Source organism: Mustela nivalis (genome assembly GCF_964662115.1).
Source record: "Mustela nivalis genome assembly, chromosome: 7".
NCBI classification, from domain to species: domain Eukaryota; kingdom Metazoa; phylum Chordata; class Mammalia; order Carnivora; family Mustelidae; genus Mustela; species Mustela nivalis.
Window position 1 is genome coordinate 121,550,755 of NC_139026.1, and position 21,667 is coordinate 121,572,421.

General features: G+C 37.6%; 1 protein-coding gene across 2 annotated transcripts in view; it reads left to right on the plus strand.

Annotated features, from left to right (window-relative positions):
- Positions 1-21,246, plus strand: part of CDC123 (cell division cycle 123) — a 56,679-nt gene extending 35,433 nt beyond the window's left edge. For both annotated transcript variants that reach the window (XM_082740838.1, XM_082740839.1), the window contains 7 exons: positions 4,481-4,529; positions 7,775-7,850; positions 9,918-10,040; positions 11,418-11,446; positions 17,130-17,258; positions 20,290-20,427; positions 21,003-21,246. In XM_082740838.1, the coding sequence (XP_082596964.1) occupies positions 4,481-4,529; positions 7,775-7,850; positions 9,918-10,040; positions 11,418-11,446; positions 17,130-17,258; positions 20,290-20,427; positions 21,003-21,029 (571 nt within the window). In that variant the 3' untranslated portion in view covers positions 21,030-21,246. The remainder of the gene's footprint in view (positions 1-4,480; positions 4,530-7,774; positions 7,851-9,917; positions 10,041-11,417; positions 11,447-17,129; positions 17,259-20,289; positions 20,428-21,002) is intronic.
- Positions 21,247-21,667: the final 421 nt, after the last annotated feature.

The following is a 21,667-nucleotide window of genomic DNA, read 5'->3' on the forward strand; positions in this document are numbered from 1 at the left end:
CCAGGCTTTTAAAATAACATTAAATGTTAAACCAATCAACACTTAAAAAAATAAATGTTATAGGATGGGGGAATGCAAATATGCATTAAAACACACTTGTTTTAAAGTAGCAATATGAGGATTAATCAAGGGCTGAAGTCAGTATTTGTAAGAATATCAAAACATTAAAAACATTAGATAATGAAGATCTGTGTTTTGGAATTGTGTCGATTGGGTTTCCTGTAGTATTTTAAAAATAGGTAGATAAAGGATCTTAATCCACCTTGTTCTTTATAGAATAATAACAGTATTCTATCCTCTATTATCAGATTTCCAAAAACTATGGCACCCACATGATTAAATCACATTTCAAGGGGCACTTGGGTGGCTCAGTCAGTTAAGCATCTGCCTTTGGCTCAGGTCATGATCCTGGGGTCCTGGGATCGAGCCCCACATTGGGCTCTCTGCTCAACAGGGAGCCTCTTTCTCCTGCTCACTCTCTCATATGCCCGCCCTCTCTCCCCCTGCTTGTGCTCTCTGTCAAATAAATAAATAAAACCTTAAAAAAAAAAATCACATTTCGCCGCGGAGCCTCGGTTGGCCTCGGATAGCCGGTCCCCCGCCGTCCCCGCCGGCGGGCCGCTGCGCGCGCCCCGCGTGGCGTGGCGTGCCCCGCCGCGCGTCGGGACCGGGGTCCGGTGCGGAGAGCCCCTCGACCCGGGAAACGGGGCGCGGCCGGAAAGGGGGCCGCCCCCTCGCCCGTCACGCAACGCACGTTCGTGGGGAACCTGGTGCTAAACCATTCGTAGACGACCTGCTTCTGGGTCGGGGTTTCGTACGTAGCAGAGCAGCTCCCTCGCTGCGATCTATTGAAAGTCAGCCCTCGACACAAGAAAAAAAAATAAAAATAAAAATAAATATAAAAAAATCACATTTCAAGAGTGAGAATGGTATACTATACTTACCACTAAGATAATGCCATTATTTTACTTAATCAAATTCCTTTGTCATTTCCCTACTTCCATCTCCATGTATGTTTTAGATACATTTAAATTAAGAAAAGATAGTTCAGTTTTATCATCGATAATGAATTGTTGGTTAGTTGGAAGCCAAAATGTTACCTTTTTTTCCTATTGAGGTTTAATTGGCATAATGTTATATTAGTTTTAGGTGTATAACATAGTAATTCCATATTTGTATATGTTATAAAATGTAAAATATTAACTTTTAAAGTAAACTTGAAGTGGTTTCCTACAAAGGCAATACATGTACACTTTGTACTTTTATGTATTTTTTAATTCCTCAAAATTAAAAGTTGGAATAAAATTATATATGTTTTAAGGACAAAAAGAAATTTTTATAATAGAATTCATAAAATAGCATTTTTTTACTAATTAAAAGGCTTAGACTGTTAAACTAGGAATAAAGGCATGGAATCTTTTGAAATGAAAAATTTATTATGTGGAACTATTAAAGATGATCAAGGACTTTTTTTTAGATGCATCTGGTATTTATGGTGTTTTGGTTTTTTTGGCTGAAATTCAAGAGCTTTAACAGCAGCTCTTTTTTTTTTTTTTTTTTTTTTTTTTTTGAGAGAGAGAGCTCACATGCACAAGGGCGGGGTGGGGCAGAGGGTGAGAGAGACCACTGGACTCCACACTGAACATGGGGCTCGATCTCATAACCCTGAGATCATGACCTGAGCTGAAATCAAGAGTTGGACGTTTAACTGACCAACTGACCCACCCAGGTGCCCCAGCAGCAACTCTAAAACCTCCGTCCTTGCTGGTTTAGTGCCCTCCCTACCACTTATTTGATTTCTCACCTTTCAGAGCCTTGGTATCCTCCTGTGGTAAACATTAATATTAATAGCACTTTCTCATAGGATTATTAGTGCCTGTTCATTAATACAGAGAAAACCCCATTGCTTTTCAACAAAGCACATTGGGTGTACTTTGTATTTCAGATTATATCTGCCCATGCCCAGTTGTTAGTAGAAATAAAGGGTTTTGTCTGAGAATCTCAGCCAACCAACTAAATTGGAGCTGCTATTGTTTCTAGTATAAATTACAAATGATTACAGAGAATTCCAACCTAATCAAATATTCAGGGGAATTGAAAAGCTTTTCAAACTCAGTTTTACTTGTAAATTGTTTAAGTGATCTTCAGAAGTATTTTTTATTTTCTTTATGTGGGTTTTTTTTTTTAATAAAAATGTCTCTCGATTGCAAGTTTTACTTACTCTTTAATTTTCGGTGTTCTCCAAGTTTCTGTCATCTGCCTGAGGTGATCGCTTCTATTTACTTTCTGGACTTTGGCTCTTATACCTGTGTGATTACCTCCAGATAATTTTCTACAACTCCTCCCTCTCTTTCAGTTTTGTTTTTCCTGGTTGCTTCCTACACATTTCTCTGTGGTTCTCAGGATGTTTCCAGTGCTCTACATACAAACATTATTCTCTCCCATCTTTCTCTCACCCCTGTCACCTGCTTTTCTCTCAGTCTCAGCGAATGGCATTCTCATCACTGTCCAGCCAGTCATCCCGACCTCTTTCTCCCTCACCTCTCACTTTCAGCAGGTGCCAGGCAACGTTAAATAGACTTTGACTCCTGAATATCTTTTTAGAGTGCTTTCCTCCTCCCGGCCTCCCACTGCAGCAGGTAGACCCTTATCTCTCCCCAGGGTTATTGGACTGAGCCTTCTAACAAGTCTCTCTGCCTTCCTACTTGCCATTCTCCCCGACCCCTCCGCACTGCCAGCCCAGCTGTCCACTTGACCACAGTGGTAGTCCTGAAGCCCTCACATGTTTAGAGACTTAGCTCCCCATTATCTATATAATGTAGTACAACCTCCCTAGAGAGACAAACAAGACTCTTCACAATCTGGATACTCCTTTTTATCCAGAATTTCTCTCCATTGTCATCTTTCTTTTTTTAAAAAATTGGATTATAGTTGATACAAATGTTATATTAGTTTTGGGTGTAAAACATAGTGATTTAACAAGTCTATATTTAATGGTATGCTCACCACAGGTTACCTGCCATCTGTCCCCATACAGCCCTTTTCCAGTGCCGCTGATTAGATTGCCCATGCTGTGTCTTTTCTCCCCATGACTTACTCATTCTGTAACTGGAAACCTGTATCTCCCACCCCATTTCACCGTTATTTGTTCATTCCCCCCTACCCCCCTCCCTTCTGGCAGCCACCAGTTTGTTCTCTGTGTTTATGAGTCTATTTCTTATAAATATGAGTCTGTTTCTGCTTTTTGTTTGTTTAACACACCCCATATCTTCTTTATCCATTCATCTATCGATGGACACTTAGGCTGCTTCCGTATCTTGGCTGTTAATAAATAATGCTACAATACACATAGGAGTGCATAAATCTTTTCGAATTAGTGTTTTTGTTTTCTTTGGGCAAATACCCAATAGTGAAATTACCGGATCCCATAGTAGTTCTACTTTTACTGTTTTGAGGAAGCTTCGTACAGTTCTCCACAGCGGCTGCCCCAGCTTACTGTTCCCCACAACAGTGCATGAGGTCTAACCTCATCTTTCCACGGTTCTCCTTGCGCTCTCCACTCGGTCAGCGCGAGCGCAGTCATTCTCTGCGCACTGCGTGACAGTTCTCATTTCCCTTCCTGCTCTAGTGCATGCTTCCCTTTGCCTTAATATGGACGCTTCCCTTCCTGTTGAACAAGGCCTTCTTGACTACCGCCTCCCCTACCCCTCACACAACAGAGAGCTAATTGGTTTTTCCTTTGTGCTATCAGAGTATTTTTATTTTTGCTTCCAGTGTTTTGAATTTCTTTGCTTGCTAGGCTTTGCCCACCAGACTAACTTTCTCCTAAAGAACAAGGGACTTAGGCCATTTAGCATTTCTGGTGCCTAGCCAGTCCTTATAGGGAGGTATTTAACAAAGGCATTTAGAAAATATATGAAAAATTGTTCATGAAATGGAGGATTTTTAGAGACGGAAATAGTATGCTTAATGAAGGGATGAGTAGTTCTAGCAAATATTTTTTTAAACAGCGTGCAGGGTAAAGATTGGATTAATTTTGTGTGGCTTTGGATGGTGGAGATAATGTCAGCAGAGAAGTAGACTTCTGCTTTAGCCATAAAGAAGGCAAGGAGAATTATAGAACAGCAGCGCCATCCTGCCTTCATTTGGAATCTGTATTTAGACAACTTGAGTTTTAGCCCTGTCTTGTTCATTAAATTTGGTCATTTCTGGATCTAAGTTTCTTTGTTTTTTGATAGAAAAATGAAGACAATTGTAGATTATGTGGTGGTTTGGAGGACTAGTAAAATACCTTTTTGGGTTCCTCACCTATCATCTGATGTTGAATAGTACTTAATAAATGTTCATTGGGTTTGAATTAGCCTCCTGTTACTGGATTCTTTTAGTAAAACCTTACATGTATCCCACTGAATATAAGTAAATGTGTGTACCTAAGCTGGCACCCAAAAAAGATACTCAATTGCCTTTTTTTCTCTTAAAGATTTATTCATTGTACTGATGATTCTCCAGATCCTTGTATAGAATATGAGGTAAGGATTTACTTTTTTAAATCTTGAAATTGATAATCCTAGATGAAGATGTGTTGGAAATTGCTATCTGTTCTTAAGCAGAATGAATAAAATTTTTTGAATTTTAATTTAATTTTTCCCAAAAAATTCAATTTTTCTGGGAACCTGGAGCCACTGAATTTTTTAAATTTATGAAAAATATCTGTATAAATAAATATTTAACACTTAGACACAGTGTATACATACTATAGAATATATGTATTTTTTAATGAAACAAATACTTTACATCCATCATCTGGCTTAAGCTGGGTAAGCTTTTTAACCCGGTATATGAAGAAAAATAATCACCATTTTACCATTTAGGCTCAGTAGACCTTTTTATTTTTTTACATTGTTCACTTATTTTATAAATTACATACAGAAGTTAGATCAAAAGGATAGTGGAAAACATTTTTAGAAATAGCAATAAGAATTCAAACATAGCAAACCCAAATTTGTATTCCACTTTTCCTAGTTTGAAGGTTAAATACTATCCCCCACCCACCAAATACCTCTCCCTGAAATGGGCAGTATTCTTGGACTCAAATAACTACTCATCAGTTGTTATGAGTGAATACTTTTCTTTTAAATCTTGATTCCAGGTTTCAGCTACATCCCTGATAGGCTGTTCCTTATCATTACTCTTGGTTCTCCTTGCACTTGGATTGTCAAAATGTAACACTTTTGAAAACTTTGACAGCTCATACTTTGTTGAAGAGAGTGGTCATCTTGCTTCATAATTGCAAACCACTTGCATTTTTGGATTTGTAACATTAATTAGAATTAGTCTAGTAGTCTTTAAAAAAAATTCTTCATTTAAAAAAATTCATTGTTTGCTTTGTCACCTTTGTATACACACACTTTCAAAACTTGCAGACTGACTCACTATATCAAGAAATTTTTAGTGTGCTGAATATGTATATTCATATCTTCTGTGATTTTACCATGTTTGTAGAACAGTTAATTTACTATTTATTAGGCCACCAAACTTAAAATTGAGTTACATACCAGTTGTGAAGGTTTTTTGTTTGTTTGTTTTGTTTTTTTTTTGTTTTTTACTTAACAGCATATAGTATGAGCATATTCCTAATCGTTAAACATTTTTGTAACATTCTTTATATGTATGTATTATATTCATATATTTTGTCTCACTGAAAACACATCTATTAAATCCCTGCTGTGTCTTATCATTTGGTGCTGGAAAACACAAAATGACAAAGATGATTTCTGGAGGCTTGCCCTGAGGCATAATCTTTGTTTGAGATGTCATCTTCTATCCCCAAGATTGATTTCACCAGCAGTTTGCTCTTTTATTGCTTTCTTGGGAATGTGCCATCATCATGGTAGTACATAGGGTTTAAAACTCAGTTTTAAAAGCTCAGGAAAGTGATATACTTAGAATAATTAAAATGAAAAAAGTTGCAAGCAGAATCCTATATATGGTGTATTCCTTCTGTGTGTATTTAAGAAGATACATACATGTACTCCATGCTCATTTATTTCTAGATTATATATGGAAAGCTATATGAGTAATTGACTGCACTGGTTACCTCTGAGGGGGAGAACAGAGGGACTAGATGGCGTCGGGGGGAGAATTCACATTTTACCCTTACATGTTTTTTCAGTCACCTATACAGTGTATGTGTTACCTGTCCAAAACATTATTTGAATAAAGATTATGCAGATTGTCCAAAAAAATGAATGTTAGTTTACAATAACTGCTTATTTCTTTGTTGCTTAAATAAAAATTATTGTAGCCCTAAAGAACTGTATTTGTCAGTATCAGCTTTTAATAGATGACAACTGTGTACATTTTTAGTTTTTTAGTTCTTCATTTAATAATTAGGTTCTTTTTAAAAAATACAGCACATATAAGTATTGACTAAGAGCTTATAATAATGAAAATTGAAATCAGTGCATTTAAATCTTAGGCATATTTTAAGGGTGTAAGTTTAGTTTTTTTAAGAAAAGCAATATACTATCAAAAATTAAAAAGTATAAGAAAATAAGAGGAACTTATCGCCTGGATGTATCCTCAGTATTAGCATTTTGGCATTTAACTGCCCTTTCCTGAGATAAGTGTATATATGTGTTTGTGTGTATATATATACTCTCTTCATAAAATACTTTGCATACCATTTTCTTTCATTTATGGTTTATTTTTCCAGCTCATTAAATATTTTTTAATATCAGGATTTTTAGTGGCTGTGTATCTTATATATTGATAACTTTACTTAGTAACATTTTTTAAGCATTTGGTAGGTATTATATACTTGTGCTGGGAACATAAAGATGAATTGAGACCTAGTTCCTTGCCCTTTCTGAGTTGCTAGTTAGGAGGGTAGAGAGACTTGTTCAGATTATTGCCGTGTATAACTTGGTATATATGTGCATACTATGGAATGTTAGATACAAGAAACTTGGAGCACAGGGTATGGGAAGGGAGGATACTGAGGCCATTGGAGGTTATTCGAGGAATGGGGCTTAGTGTGATTTAAGTTCCATCTCTTAGGCCTTAAAGGGCAAAGAAGTGTATGCCAGTCTAAGGGAGGCTGGAGGCACTGGCCACATATTACAGTTAATACTTGGAAGAGTAGGACTGGTTTTCGCCAAAGAACATTTTAAAAACAGACTCAGAAGTGTACATCTGTCAACTATAGTATTTATAAAATTGCAGCAATTCAGTAGAATATGAGAATTTGTATATATTAATTATATACAAATTTATGACTTGAGCCAGTAACAGAATTGTTTTACTTTAAAGTGGAGGCAAAATTATTGAGGGTTATAGTGATTTTTAGTGATAAATTATACTACTTTGATCAGAGTATTACACAATAGTGCGAAGAAGGTAGATAACTAGGATATCCTTTTTTGTTTGTTTTAAAATATACTTATAGGGGTGAAGAACAAATAATTAGAGGGCAACTGTATGCAATGATGATAGGATTCAACTTCATCCTTGGGTTTATATATTATGTCAGCTCTTAAAGTGATGAATAAATGACAAAAGTACTTTTTGTCATAAAGAATTTTAACAGTGTTTCTGCCACTTATTGGACTAATAAATTTGTTCTCTATATCTCATGATAAGAATGGTTTATGATGCTTTTTCTTCCAAACTGTTTGATAATGGCAATTATTAAAACATACTCTTGGCATAAAATTATCTGTTAGACCAGTAAACATTCCTTTGTTACATGGTTACATTTTTCCTCTCTCTACAGCTTGTTCTTCGAAAATGGTGTGAATTAATTCCTGGGGCTGAGTTCCGATGTTTTGTCAAGGAAAACAAACTTATTGGTGAGTTTTTGTACACATTAAAAGAAGACAAGATTTTTTTTTTTCTTTCTAAATTTATGTTTTACTTTTACTTCTTTTTTTTTTTTTTTTAAGATTTTATTTATTTATTTGACAGAAATCACAAGTAGATGGAGAGGCAGGCAGAGAGAGAGAGAGGGAAGCAGGCTCTCTGCTCAGCAGAGAGCACGATGCGGGATTCGATCCCAGGACTCTGAGATCATGACCTGAGCCGAAGGCAGCGGCTTAACCCACTGCGCCACCCAGGCGCCCCACTTTTACTTCTTTTTTTTTTTTTTAAGTAAACTCTACACCACACAGGGGGCTTGAACTCACAGCCCCGAGATCACAACCCTGAGGTCATGTGCTCTACCAACTGAGCCAGCGAGGCATCCCTGAAGTTTATTTATTTTTAGTAATCTCTACACCCAACATGGGGCTCAAACTCATGACCCTGAGATCAAGAGTCACATGCTCCTCCAACTGAGCCAGCCAGTTGCTCCAAGAAGACAAGCTTTTGATGGAAGTGAATTTCTAATAATTAGGAGAGGGTAGTAATCAGTTTTTATCTCAGATGCTACCTCTAGCCAATTAGTAGTGACTCTCTGGAATTCTCTGTGGACAGTGCTCCTGAGGCCATATTCAGTTTCCACAGAGAAGTATCTTGTCCATTAATCATGTCTGGATTCTGGAGATGAAAGTGATGGTCTTGGCCATTCCCAATTTAAGCTACATACCATGTTACCTGCTTTCTCTTTGGGACTTTCCTAAGTATTACTAGCAACACACTACTTATTTTAAACATCATAAAAAGTCAAGTTTTGGGATCTTTGTTTCTATTATTAGAGCAGTGTTTATTATTCTAGCAAGAGGAAGTATGTAGACAAATAAATGCATTACTTAAAAAGCCACCCATTTTCTTCCTCTCAGATTATTATTGTGTTTGCTGTGATATACTCAAGTATTGAAGATAATCTGCTCTTTTTGTCTTTGCATGTTTTCCATGCAGTAAAACTTATCTTTGACCAAGAAAAGTGTGATTTGAATAAAATCACATCACTATTTTTAAAAAATTTTTTAAATTTAAAAGTTTTTAAAAATTGTCTATTATTATTATTTTTTTTAGAGAGGGAAAGAGAGACAATCTTACCCAGGCTCCACACAGCTCAGGCTTACAACCCTGAGATCATGACTTGAGCTGAAACCAAGAGTCAGGAGCTTAACTGACTGAGCCACCCATGTGCCCCACATGAGCACTGTTTAGTGAATGTGACATTCTGTTAATTTACCTGAAAGAAACTTGGGGTGTTTGAATTGATCATATTGTTAGGTATTTCTGGAAGAAGGTGCAATATAAGCAGAGCTAAAGAAGTCATATTGTCATTGATGCAGAAATTGGGTGGAAACCCTTCTTTCAAAGTAGAAAACTTTCCTAAGCCTAGAGCAAATTGAGGGAGTTTTTACAATAATCCCTTTAGTGTATCTGGAATAAAATCAGCAAGTCACTCTGAAGAAAGGAATGTTTACTTTTCCATGACTTGAAACATCAGGCTTGTGAAAGGCATTGTAGCATGTGTGAACAGGAAAAATAGCCTGTTTCTGTGAAATACAATATGAATTGGAAGACATTGGGAATATTTTAAGTTTCCCAAAGAAGAGTGGAAAAGAATACCATTTTGTAGAAAGTTCGTTGGAAAAAAAAATCAAGAAGCAATTGTGTATGTGTATAGGTTTAAAATTGCTTCTTTCATTTTTTTACATTGTAAATATATTTATGACTGAGCTCTTTATTGTACTAAATAAAAATAACTTTCTAAAATAAGAATGCATGACAATATGGAACCTAGGATATCTATCCATATGAATGGATAATTTACTAAGTTTTTTACCTGTATAAAATGCTGAATCATGTATTATGCAATACTCATCTGATTGGTCTTCTACTTTAATGGTTCTCTCAAAAATGGTTCTCTCAAAAAATGTTTAAATTACAGTTTGATGTTTTTGAAAAGAATGTTATATAATAATATAGTGTTATATAATAATGGATATAAAATACTTTCTTGTCAGGTATTTCTCAGAGGGACTATACACAGTACTATGATCATATTTCTAAACAAAAGGAAGAGATTTGCAGATGCATACAAGACTTTTTCAAGAAACACATACAGTACAAATTCTTGGACGAAGACTGTGAGTATTTTTTATTGACTCAGTGAAATGAAGTACATAATGTTACTGAACCTTATTTCATGGTGGTACAGATTTTTTTTTTAAGTATTTATTTATTTATTTGAGAGACAATGCACCAGTGAGGGGAGGGGCAGAGGTAGAAACAACCTCCCCGCTGAGCAGGAGGCAGGTGTGGTGCTCAATCCTAGGACCCTGAGATCATGCCCTGAGCCAAAGGCAAATGATTAACCGACTGAGCCACCCAGGCACCCTGGTGGTGCAGATATTAGAACTGGATTTAAAACACTGTATTTTAACCATTTTGCTGTATTACTTATCTGATGGTTGGTGTGTTAATTTTATCTTATTTTAATCAGTCACTTTTTAATACCAAGGCAGATACTTCTTTTGTCATTTTAGACGTTTTATTATTCATTTCAGAGGGTCTGTCTACAGAGAGCAAAATGCTTGTGTTACTCAGACTGAATTAGCTAGTTGACTGATACATCTTTCTAGATTTTTTATTTGAATGATCAGATAGTACCAGTTACAAGGTAAACATTTGTGACTTGCTTTTAAGAAAGTATATTGCATATGAAAGAGTTTTCCTGCATTCTAAAATCTGTTCTGATTTCTTCTTGCCAAACCTGGGTTCTGTGGCAAATTTGATTTTAAAAAAGATGATCATACCATAATCATAGCTAGATTTTATGCTTTCTTACTACAGATTTTACTGAAGTCATTCCTCATCAAATGAATTAAGTGATTGATGTCTTTGTCATTAGTACATGTTATTTGTTTATAATGGTGAATTTGTTGGGATGATGTGTTTGGTTTGAAGTTTTAAATACAATTAACTTTTGATTAACCCAGGTTTGAACTGCATGGGTCCACTTAAATGTGGATTTTTTTCCTAATTCATGCAGTGTGGGGCTGTAGGTATATTTTCCTTACAACTTTACTAATATTTTCTCTACCTTTATTGTAAGAATACAGTATATAGTACACAAAATACATGTTAATTGTTTATGTTATGGGTAAGGATTCAGGTCAACAGTGGGCTGTTAGTAGTTACGTTTCAGGGAAGTAAAATCTTAAGCATGAGTTTTCCAATTCTGCGGGGAAGTCAGCACCCCCAGCCCCCGCATTGCTTAAGGATCAACTATATAAAGGATTATGGCCAAGAGTAGAGTAAAGGAAAACAAAATCATGTAATAAACATTGTAGGCTATCTTATTATCTTAATAAATTTTGAGATTTAGAAGCATGAAGTTCTCAAGGTACTTATATCCTGCTATTTGAGTAATGAATAATAAGATTCATTTTAATTTTCAAAAGGAGACTTAGATCATGAAAATAGTAGTTCATTGTTAACTTTGAGTTTTTTCTCCTTTACAGTTGTGTTCGATATATATAGAGACAGTAGGGTAAGTAACAACTATCTGATATGCTTTAAAATCAGGGCTCGTCTTCCGGAGTGTATAGCCATTATGTAGGGGCCAGCTGCTCAAAAAATAGTTTCTCAAACCAGCTAAGGTGTTTGACCACTGTGACCACTGAAAGTCACAGTGGTCAAGAGTCTCCCTTAACATATACTTAACATTGGAACACATATTTTCAGTAGTTTTGTGGATTAGGATTTATTAATTTAACAGACGACTAAATGGTTACTTGATGTCCTGCTTTCCACTTTCGTTGGGGTTCTACGCCTGCTTAAAATAGTTCAGTTGGCACATGTAAGTGTGGCCAGGAGTTTGTCTTTTAATATTTGGGTCATTATTTTTAATCAACTAAAAGATCCTTAGCATGATTGGGATCACTTTTATCTTTAGACTGAAGATGAGGATTTGCTTATTCTTTAACTCTTAAAAGTGTTGGAAACTATATAATGAAAAAGAGAACAAAAACTTGACTTCATTTAATACTATAGCAGAGGTTTTATTATCAAGACGTGCAGTCTTTAAAAAAAAAAATCTGGGTCACTAAACGTCCTGTGATTAGTGCTTATTGACTAAGCTGTTGGGAAGACAGCAGGTGTGTTTTCCGAGTATGTGACCATATGTTTTCCAAATGTTACCCGCACATTTCTCATTCCCTCTCCAAGCTCAAGCAGCTCCACTGTTGTGATGCTTACGATACCTTTGAATCATTTTTTTGGACAAAAGGTCTGGCCCATATGGTCATGTCCCAAAATACCTGTTAACTGTTGACTTGCCTCTATTTATTTATTTATTTATTTATTTATTTATTTTAAAGATTTTATTTATTTATTTGACAAAGATCACAAGTAGGCAGAGAGGCAGGCAGAGAGAGAGGAAGGGAAGCAGGCTCCCTGCCGAGCAGAGAACCCGATACGGGACTCGATCCCAGGACCCTGGGATCATGACCTGAGCTGAAGGCAGAGGCAGAGGCTTTAACCCACCCCCAGGTGCCCCGACTTGCCTCTATTTAGCCAAAAGATGCAATTACTCTGTTTTCACCTCTATGTCTTCAAGGGTGAGAGTGTCTGCTAAGAGTTAGAAAGAGGAGTTACAAATTGAGATGTGGTAAAGAAGAGGGATGTTACTTTGCACTTTAAATCTAGTGGAAACAAAGGTTAGAGAAAGGACAGGAAGCTGGTGTGATGGAATGGATAGAAACCAGGGCTGATCAACAGGAGCCCAGGCTCTAGTCCCAGATCTGCTTCTGACTGATAGACACTGGCCGCATCAGTCACTCACACAGCTAACATTTATAGAGAGCCTGTACTGTCAGATGCCATGCTTCTAACAAAAAGCTTCCAACAAGATGATTTCCTGACTTGCAAGGAGCTTATCTTTGAGACTTAACCATTCCAGGGAATTGGCTGGTCATAAGTGGGATCAAAGCAACCAATTAGTGAATGAGTAAACCTGGCTTATTACCCTAATGTGTAGCTCTGAAAAACTTTTTTTTCTTAAAGATTTTATTTATTTGACAGAGAGAGAGAGAGAGATCACAAGTAGGCAGAGAGGCAGGCAGAGAGGCGGCGGGGGGGGGGGGGGGGGGAGCAGGCTCCCTGCTGAGCAGGAAGCCTGATGCTGGCTCAATCCCAGGACCCTGAGATCATGACCTGAGCCGAAGGCAGCGGCTTAACCCACTGAGCCACCCAGGCGCCCCTCAGAAGAACTTTATTTATATTTAACTCAGGTTATCCATATAACCCTGTGAGGTATGTGTTATTCTCATTTTATAGATATTAAAACTGAAATAACTATATTTTAATGCAGTTATATTTAATGGCATTTAAAAATTTGGAATTTACTTAGGTCTGTCAGTATTTCCCTGGAAAATGTCCATATCTGCTTTGATTCACTATTGCTGGCAGGTCAGTGCAAATGTGTAATTTAGTGAAAGAGTTATATAAGTGAAGTTGGACGTGTAGAGAAATAATTACTGCTATGATCTAACAGAACTGAAAGAAGTTGTATGTTTTTAAAAGTGAGAAACATACCAGTAGAAACATGCCAACAGTTTCTGAGAAGAGATTTAAACCGTGATGTAGAACACATTTGCATATACTCAGTGACACTTGTATCACTGTTTTGTTAGGCACTTTGCGGAAATTTGGTTTTATGACTTTTGCAGAAAACTAAGTCTTTATGGTGGTCTCTCCTATGCGGTGGAACTGAAGTCTGAATTTGGCAATATTCTGATGTGTCTATTTTCTTATTGCAGCTGGGCAAGTTGACTCAGTGTTGATAGATTCTAACAATCACATATGTCAGAGATGGCCCACACATTCATTCAGTAGGTCTGGGATGAGGCCTTGGTATATGTATCTTACGGAGCTCCTTAAGTGATGATAGCTCATAACTAGAATTTAGAATAACTACTTCAGAGACTTGGAAAATTATTGTAGTCTCTTTATTATTTTAATGATGGCTGTTGTTTTGTTACTAATTTTTGTTGTAAGGACTAAAAATGTCTGATCGTGAATCTTTGATATTGTTGAGATTGGCTTTGCAACTTGGTCACTTTTTTGTGTCTGTTCTGTGTGTGTTTGAAAAATTACAACTAATGTGTGACATTCTGTAGATGTTTGTTAGATTAAGCTTGGTAATAATAATTGTGAAAATCTTTTTATAGATTGTGAATGAAATGGTATCTGAAGAGACCTTCAAAACAATACAGATTTGGGGGGAATGGATGGATATAGATGTAATAAGATTGGCTGTGGGGCTCAACAAGATAATTGTTGAAACTGAGTGATAGGTATTTGGGTTCTTTATATTTTGTCTGCTGAGTGCAGGGCCAGAAGCGGGGCCTTCCATGACCCTGGGATCCCAACATGAGCTGAAATCAAGAGCCAGACACCCAACTGACTGAGCCACCCAGGCATCCCTGTATTTTCAATCATTTAAAACTACTGAATTTTTTTGTTAGAGTTTTTGAGAAATAACTTACACAGAGTAAAATTAATCCTTTTTAGGGTACAGTTATATGAGTTTTGACAAATACATCCAGTTGTATAACCACTATTACAGTGAACATGTAGAACTCCCATCACTCCCCCAGATTTCCTGATGACCCTCCCTGCACCCTAGCAAACATCGCTCTGTAAAACCTACTGAGCTTTAAACTTTTTAGTTGAGAATATCTTCACATTGCTCAAAAATTAAATCAGTGTGAAAATACATATAGAAAGTCTTGCTTTTCTTACCTCTGTTCCTCTATACCTCCTACAAGTACGCTTTTATTAGTTTTTTATATATCCTTTCAGTTTTTGCTTGCAGAAACAAGCAATATACTTACCTTTTCCCATCTTTCATACACAAGAGTTAGCAAGTGATATATGCTCTGTACCTTGCTTTATATACATTTGTTTAAAACATTGTATTTTTGGAGAGCTTTCTACTTTCATACAGTGGTGTAGTATTTTATTTTGAGAATATACTATGTAGTTTGTTTAGCCATTTTCCTATCTATGAACACATAGCTTATTTCTAGTTGTTTACAAACTGCATCAGACAGGGGTGTGTGTGTGTGTGTGTGTGTGTGTGTGTGTCTTGGCCCGAGCTCTTTGAAGGAATAGATTTTGTGTTATTGGTCTTTATGCTTCAATGCCTGGTAATGTTTGGTGCATAGAGATTTCTTTGGGCAGGTAGTGGGGTGGTTAGTTGGTAGATACCAGGAAGGTCAGTGTGACCACTCTTACCTGATGGATTGCCTAAAAACAGACTTTCTCAGGATGTCTTGTGCCTCGGAAGTTACATAAAACACATGTTAGAGCTATAAAATCCTTGATAGTGTCATCTTGATAGTTTCATGCCTGATTACAGCTGGTTTCTTTTTCCTTTAGTAAACTAGAGGATGCCTTCTGAACAAACTCTGCCAGCTGATCTGTTTTAGTTTTGCTTGTTTTTTATAGTATGACATATTTTTAGTTTATAGAGCTCAATATTCCTGTACTAACAAGTATCCCCCCCCACCCTTTTAATAAAGGGGTGGTTTTATTGGTTATGAAAACTCAAGTAGAAAGAGTTTGGGGGTTAGAAAATACCTATTTTGTTAGAGTAATATACAGTATCTTAAAGACATCTTACTAACCACCCCAAAACAAAGCTAATGTCACACAAAGAAGTTGATTAATAGCTAACATTATTTCACTTGAACATTGAACAAGTGGTTTTGGAACCTGTGTGAGAAAACAGCTCAGGTGGCAAGAAAGAGATACAGGCTTTCTCCTGGGCTGGGGGGCTTGTGGGGGAAAGAGGGTATTAGTATATAATAGGAAACTTATAAAAAAATATGTGGTCCAAACTTCCTGTAATGGTTTTTGGCTACTTGCTAGATGTTTCTGATGTTTGAAGCTAGTCCTAATAAGATGCTTCATCTTTCTTAAAATTTTCTTTGAACCCAGATGAGAAGCAGTGCTAGAGATTAATAATGCCAGCTCAGCAGTCTAGTTCCTTAGGTGGATATAATTTTATGCATGCACATCTGATCAAGACATGATTACATATTTACCAAAAAAATTATCAACAGCAAAATGGTGCCAGTATATGAATATTTCAGTGAGGAAAAAAATCAAAGATAAAAGTTTCAAGGAAACATTTACTAAATGCCAAATACATCTCTGTGATCAAATGTGGCTTTAATCTCTTGGCACAATTACACAGATTCCCCAGGTCTGTTATATCAGTGCTCTGCTGCTTTATAATACTAAGATGCACCTGATTCTAGTCAAACTCAGAATAACTAGGATAGAAGTATTCTTTCTCCGCATCTAGAACCTTTCACATTGCCCACCAGTACTCAGAACAGAAGATAGAAATTGCTTTTAAAGATTGTTATTTTTCATTTTCCCTTCATGTGCCACAAACTCTGTCATACAAAGCAAATATTACATGAAGACTGAAGATAACAGAATTTCCCTACATTTTTCTTGTGTGTGTAAGTGTGTGTGTGTGTGTGTGTGTGTGTGTTTTAAGTGCCCCTTTTGCAGCAGCCTCTCAGGGGTAAGGAAGGTGCTCTCAGATCTGCTGGTTCTTCCCTGCCTAGCTTCCTCAGGCAAGATGATTGCAGACACCCTTGAAAGCATTCCAGTCATAGTATTTTGGTGAAACCATTCTGTGAGCTTGTCCTTTCTCCTGCTTGGATTTTTGACTTAGTATTGTTGTGTGATTTTAGGCAGGAGTTGGCATATCTGCCTTTGTCAGGGCTTTTCTTTCCTAGGTCCCTTCTCTGCATTTCTTTTCTTTTCTTTTTTTTTTAATTAATTTATTTATTTGACAGACAGATCACAAGTAGGCAGAGAGGCAGGCAGAGAGAGAGGAGGAAGCAGGCTCCCCACTGAGCAGAGAGCCCGATGCCGGGCTCGATCCCAGGACCCTGGGATTATGACCTGAGCCGAAGGCAGAGGCTTTAACCCACTGAGACACTCAGGTGCCCCCCTTCTCTGCATTTCTTTAGACAAGTGATCCTTTCTCAGCTGGGACCTGGAGGAACTGTCTTTTGAAATAAATTACAGGATTTTTAATATTATTGTTTGGGTAAAGACAATATGAAGATGATCTTTTCGATAAGACAGATGACAAACTTGTGTTTGTTTTTATTTCGTGCTTACTAATTTTTCTGTCTGTACTCTAGGGAAAGGTGTGGCTGATTGATTTCAACCCGTTTGGTGAAGTAACTGATTCACTGCTGTTTACTTGGGAAGAACTGATATCTGGAAGAAACTTAAAAGGTGATTTTAGTGAAGGAGACACTCTGGAGCAGGTAAGAGTTTAAAAAAGGATTACAGGAAACCTTGTAATCCATTAAATAATTGCTCCTTTGTTCTTTAGGCATCAATACAGATTTACTAATAGGTACTCAATCATGGAGGTGACCAAAAAGGGTGTGTACCTGATTCACCTGGAAGAATCTTGACCCTGGGTCATTTCTATGTTGGCTCTGATCCTAGCTCCAGGCTTCTGACCCCTGAGAGAGGAAAACTGCAGGTGCCCAGCCTGTGTTCTTATCATAGTCATAGTCCCCATCAGGGGGACCTTACTGCAGTGTTTCCCTCACCAGCTTTCTCTTCCACCCACGGTGGCCTTCCATACCCCTGTGGAACCCTTCAGACGGCCCACCATCCTCCCTTTCTGCCCCTCAGCAGATGATTCCACATCCTCCTTCATAGGAAGAGGAGTTTCTGGTGCGAACTGACTTCGTGTAATTGTCCTCAGACCTCTGAGCGTCCTTCTGTCCCTCCTCCTTAGTCTAACAGTTCCACCTGCTCAGCTGTTCCTTACCGTCTCTCGTGATACTCATGTTGCCACTCACTCCGTCGTGTTTCCCGTTCTCTTCTTGTCCACCCGCCCTGTCTGCGTTCAGTTATCTTCTGTCCAAACGAGACAAACTTCTTCAACCTCATGTCTTCAGCCAGCAATTCTGTCTCATCTTCACAGCCAAACTTTGTTTGAACAACACCTTTGTGTTGCCCTTTTCTGCTTATGAAAGTAATACACACCTGCTGTTCAAGAGCATTCTGAAGTACCCACAGTCCATGTTGAGAACCACGGTTTATATTTTCTATATCATATTTTGTACACATAACATGCTTGGATACATACTCATAAATGTGTTAAAATAAATGATTTCACTATATATGCGTTATCTTTGTGTTTTTTAATGTATTTTAAAAAGCAGGAGTTTTTTTACACATTTAAAAAACCAGGGAATTAGAACAAGGCAAGACTTGAAATCCTACCACCTGGAAATTGCCATTCTTACCCCTGCAGTTTATATTGTCCAGGCGTGGTTCTGTAATCATATGTACAAGTATTTTCCTACTGGCTTCCCTCATGCTAGCAGGTGACCTGTGGTTTTGTAACTGCTCACAGCCGGTCTCCTCACTTTGCCTCTCCTGCCTGCTGCCTCTCTATACCTGTGCACCCCTCCACCCATGCGGTTGGCCTCCGCCCCTGCCTCTCCACAGGCAGGGGCTCTACCTGCCGGCTGCGAGGGCCAGGGAACGATGCACAGCAACATTTGAATGCGTTACCCTCTTCTATGTTTTCACCGCACATTTTCCCCTGGTTTCCATGATCCACACGCTCTTCCTGGGTTTCTTGCTGCTGCCTTGCTTTCAGTGTGAGGATCTTTTGTCTTAGCTCTGAAACACTTCTTTTCATCATTACTCTGTCTGGGCCCTTTCTGGCCTTGTTTTTCTAGATCTGGCTCAGATGGCTATTTTCCCTGTCAAGGCTCTTGCCCTGTTGTGTTGTGCTTGCCCCAGACTGTAAGTTGCGGGGGTGGGAGTATCTCTCATGTTCTCCACAGATTGGTGTGGCTTAGCACAATTCAGGCACAGTTGATTTTTGTTGAATTAATGGCTGAAAGAATTGTCTTCGTGCTGGCATCTTAGAGTTGGAGGCCATTAAATCTGAATGTCAAGGAAAGAGAGTGTAAATTATTCAGCACAGGGTTATTTTTAAATATGAGGGACACAGTGGATAGAAACAGTTTGTACAAAATTCACTCTGTGATCCAAATCGTTTCTTTCTTTTTAATTTAAACAACATTATATTGGAGGTCAGGGGCTGACAGGAAAACAGGAGCAGGCTCCTGCCTTTTTCCCAGAGTTGTGTCCTGCCTGTCTCACAGTCCTTACTCCCCTCCACGGAGACCTGACTTTTCTTCTCATTCTCACAGCTACAAAGCTCTGCCTCAGGATCTTTGCCCTGGTTGTGCCCACTGCTTTCCAAGCTGTACCCGGTCCCTGCCTGAGTTCCCAGACCTCCCAGGGCTGCTTTCATCGTACTTTTTGGTCCACATCTTCCATCCTTAGCAAGGTGTTACCTGACCACCCCTGTGAAGTGGCCTCTTATCATAGCACCCTGTTGTTGTGTTTTTAGAACACCTCTCACTATCTGAAATGATCTTGCTGTTGTATTTATTTGCTTATTTATTGGCTGTCTGCCAGACTGGTTTACCAGTGTATCTCCTATACCTAGGACAAGGTCAGCGCAAAGTGGGTGTTTCCTAAGTATTTGTCAGATGACTGGTCTGTCATAAGATATGGCCTGCTTTCTAGGGCTCTACGGTCCTGTTCCACTCAAGTTCCTGGCCTGTCTCCATCTGCTGGACACCATCCATCCCTCACCTAGATACCTGCCACCCATGAAGTCCAAACCCAAGGCCTTCTGTCTCTGAAATCCTTTTTGGCACAAAGCAACATGTAAATATAAAATGCAAGACTCTAAGCAAGCACATTGAAGAATATGAAGACTTGTTAATTATGATACTGAAATTTGCAGTTTTCCATAGGTGCTAAGAGAGATACACAAATATGTAAGTTAAATGACTAAGAGAAGCACAAAAGTATTAGGAATTCATAGCACTTGCTTGCTCTCACTATTAACTTTATTCTCCAGGGTAGTACTTCCCCACTGTGCACCTGTAGAAAATGCTAATATTGATAAAGCTCTCTGACAGAGAGAACTAGCCATAGGCCTCCAGTCCATTCAAGGACTAAGGAACCCATAACCGAATCGCAGTGAATAGTGGCTGGTAGCATTTAGGGATTGACCAAAGCTCTCCATGAGGGCACTGTTTTCAGATACTGTGTATTTATTTTCTAATGAACATGTGGAAACAGTCTTAAAATTTTGGTGTTTCTTTTACTTCAGAATCTTATTTCCTTCCTTACCTACTACAGAAGGGAACATGAATTTGAAATTGTTATACTAGTATCTTTTTCACTTTGAAGAATAGACTTAAAAAGATAATTCCTCACAGCCTTTCCTTTTTTTTCTTTGTAAAGGATTCTCCAGCTTTCCGTTGCACAAACAGTGAAGTGACAGTTCAACCCAGTCCCTATTTGAGTTACCGACTTCCGAAGGACTTTGTAGACCTGTCTACTGGGGAGGATGCTCACAAACTCATAGATTTTCTTAAACTGGTAAAGTATATGTGTACTTAGTACACATATGTGTACACCTTTGTTTTCAAATTGACTTTGTAAAATTTCATTGTACCCATATACTACCTAGATTTTATTTGGTTAGGTCATTGTGTAATGAAATATATAAAGTAAGCTGTAGGAATAATTTATTGCTTAGAATGATAGAAAATCTGTTTTATGATATTTATGCTTTTTGAATAATTTTCACAATACTTGTGCTTTTGAAGAAAGTCTGTATACGGTTACAGAGCTAAGAGAAGATCCAGATCTGAGCCGTATTACTCAAGGGAAATGTGTATATTTGTACTCTTGTGTGTTTTGCTATGGGGGAACGTTTGCACAAATGGAAGAAAGAGAAGTATTCAAGTACCTGAGGATCATGTGCCTAGCAACCAAAGTGATAAACTTAACTGATGAATTAGTTAAGACATGTTTCTCCATGATGATTTTTGACCGTATCTATTGCCAAGGGCTCTAGAAAATTATACTTGCTGACAGAAAAAGTGATCTTGGCTGAACAAATATCCCAACTAGAATGTGCTAATTTAATGTATCATGGTTTCTTTTGACAGAAAAGAAATCAGCAAGAGGATGACTGATGAGAGTGCCAGAGTTAAGTCCGAGGTAAAGACGAAACCACGTTGGCATCAGGAGGCTGCTCTGACCTCACAACTTCCTGTTATCCCACTTGGGTTGGGATGGGAGGTGGAGTGAAATCAGTAGCTTTTTATATCCATGTACATTAAGCTGGAAAAAAAATGGAGGGACTTTGCTATTTGTAAAAATAAATAATAAATAGATCTTAAATATAAGAAACCATACTGTTCTGATGATAAATACCTTCTCTGAAATACCTCACTCTTTTGGCTCAGTCTGTTGAGATTTATCTGTGTTTTCTTGTGCTATTTATAGATGTTTGTTGTGCTACCTATTGGGTAGATGGGTACATTTATATTTGTTATACAGAAATGGGTTCTTTTTTAATCATTGCTATTTCTTGGAAAAAATAGAACCTTATACTGCTATAGAAAATATTTTTCCTACTTTGAGAGGATTTTCATATAATTTTTCTATTGGTTTATTTTTGGTTTGCATATAACTAAAATAATACAGAATTCTGAAGCTATCAACTAACCAGAAAATGTCAGTATATTACAACTAGCTTAATATTTAATGTGTATTAGTAAAACTATCACAGATTTAGTTAGAATTTGACCTTTTTTAAAAACATCAGAAT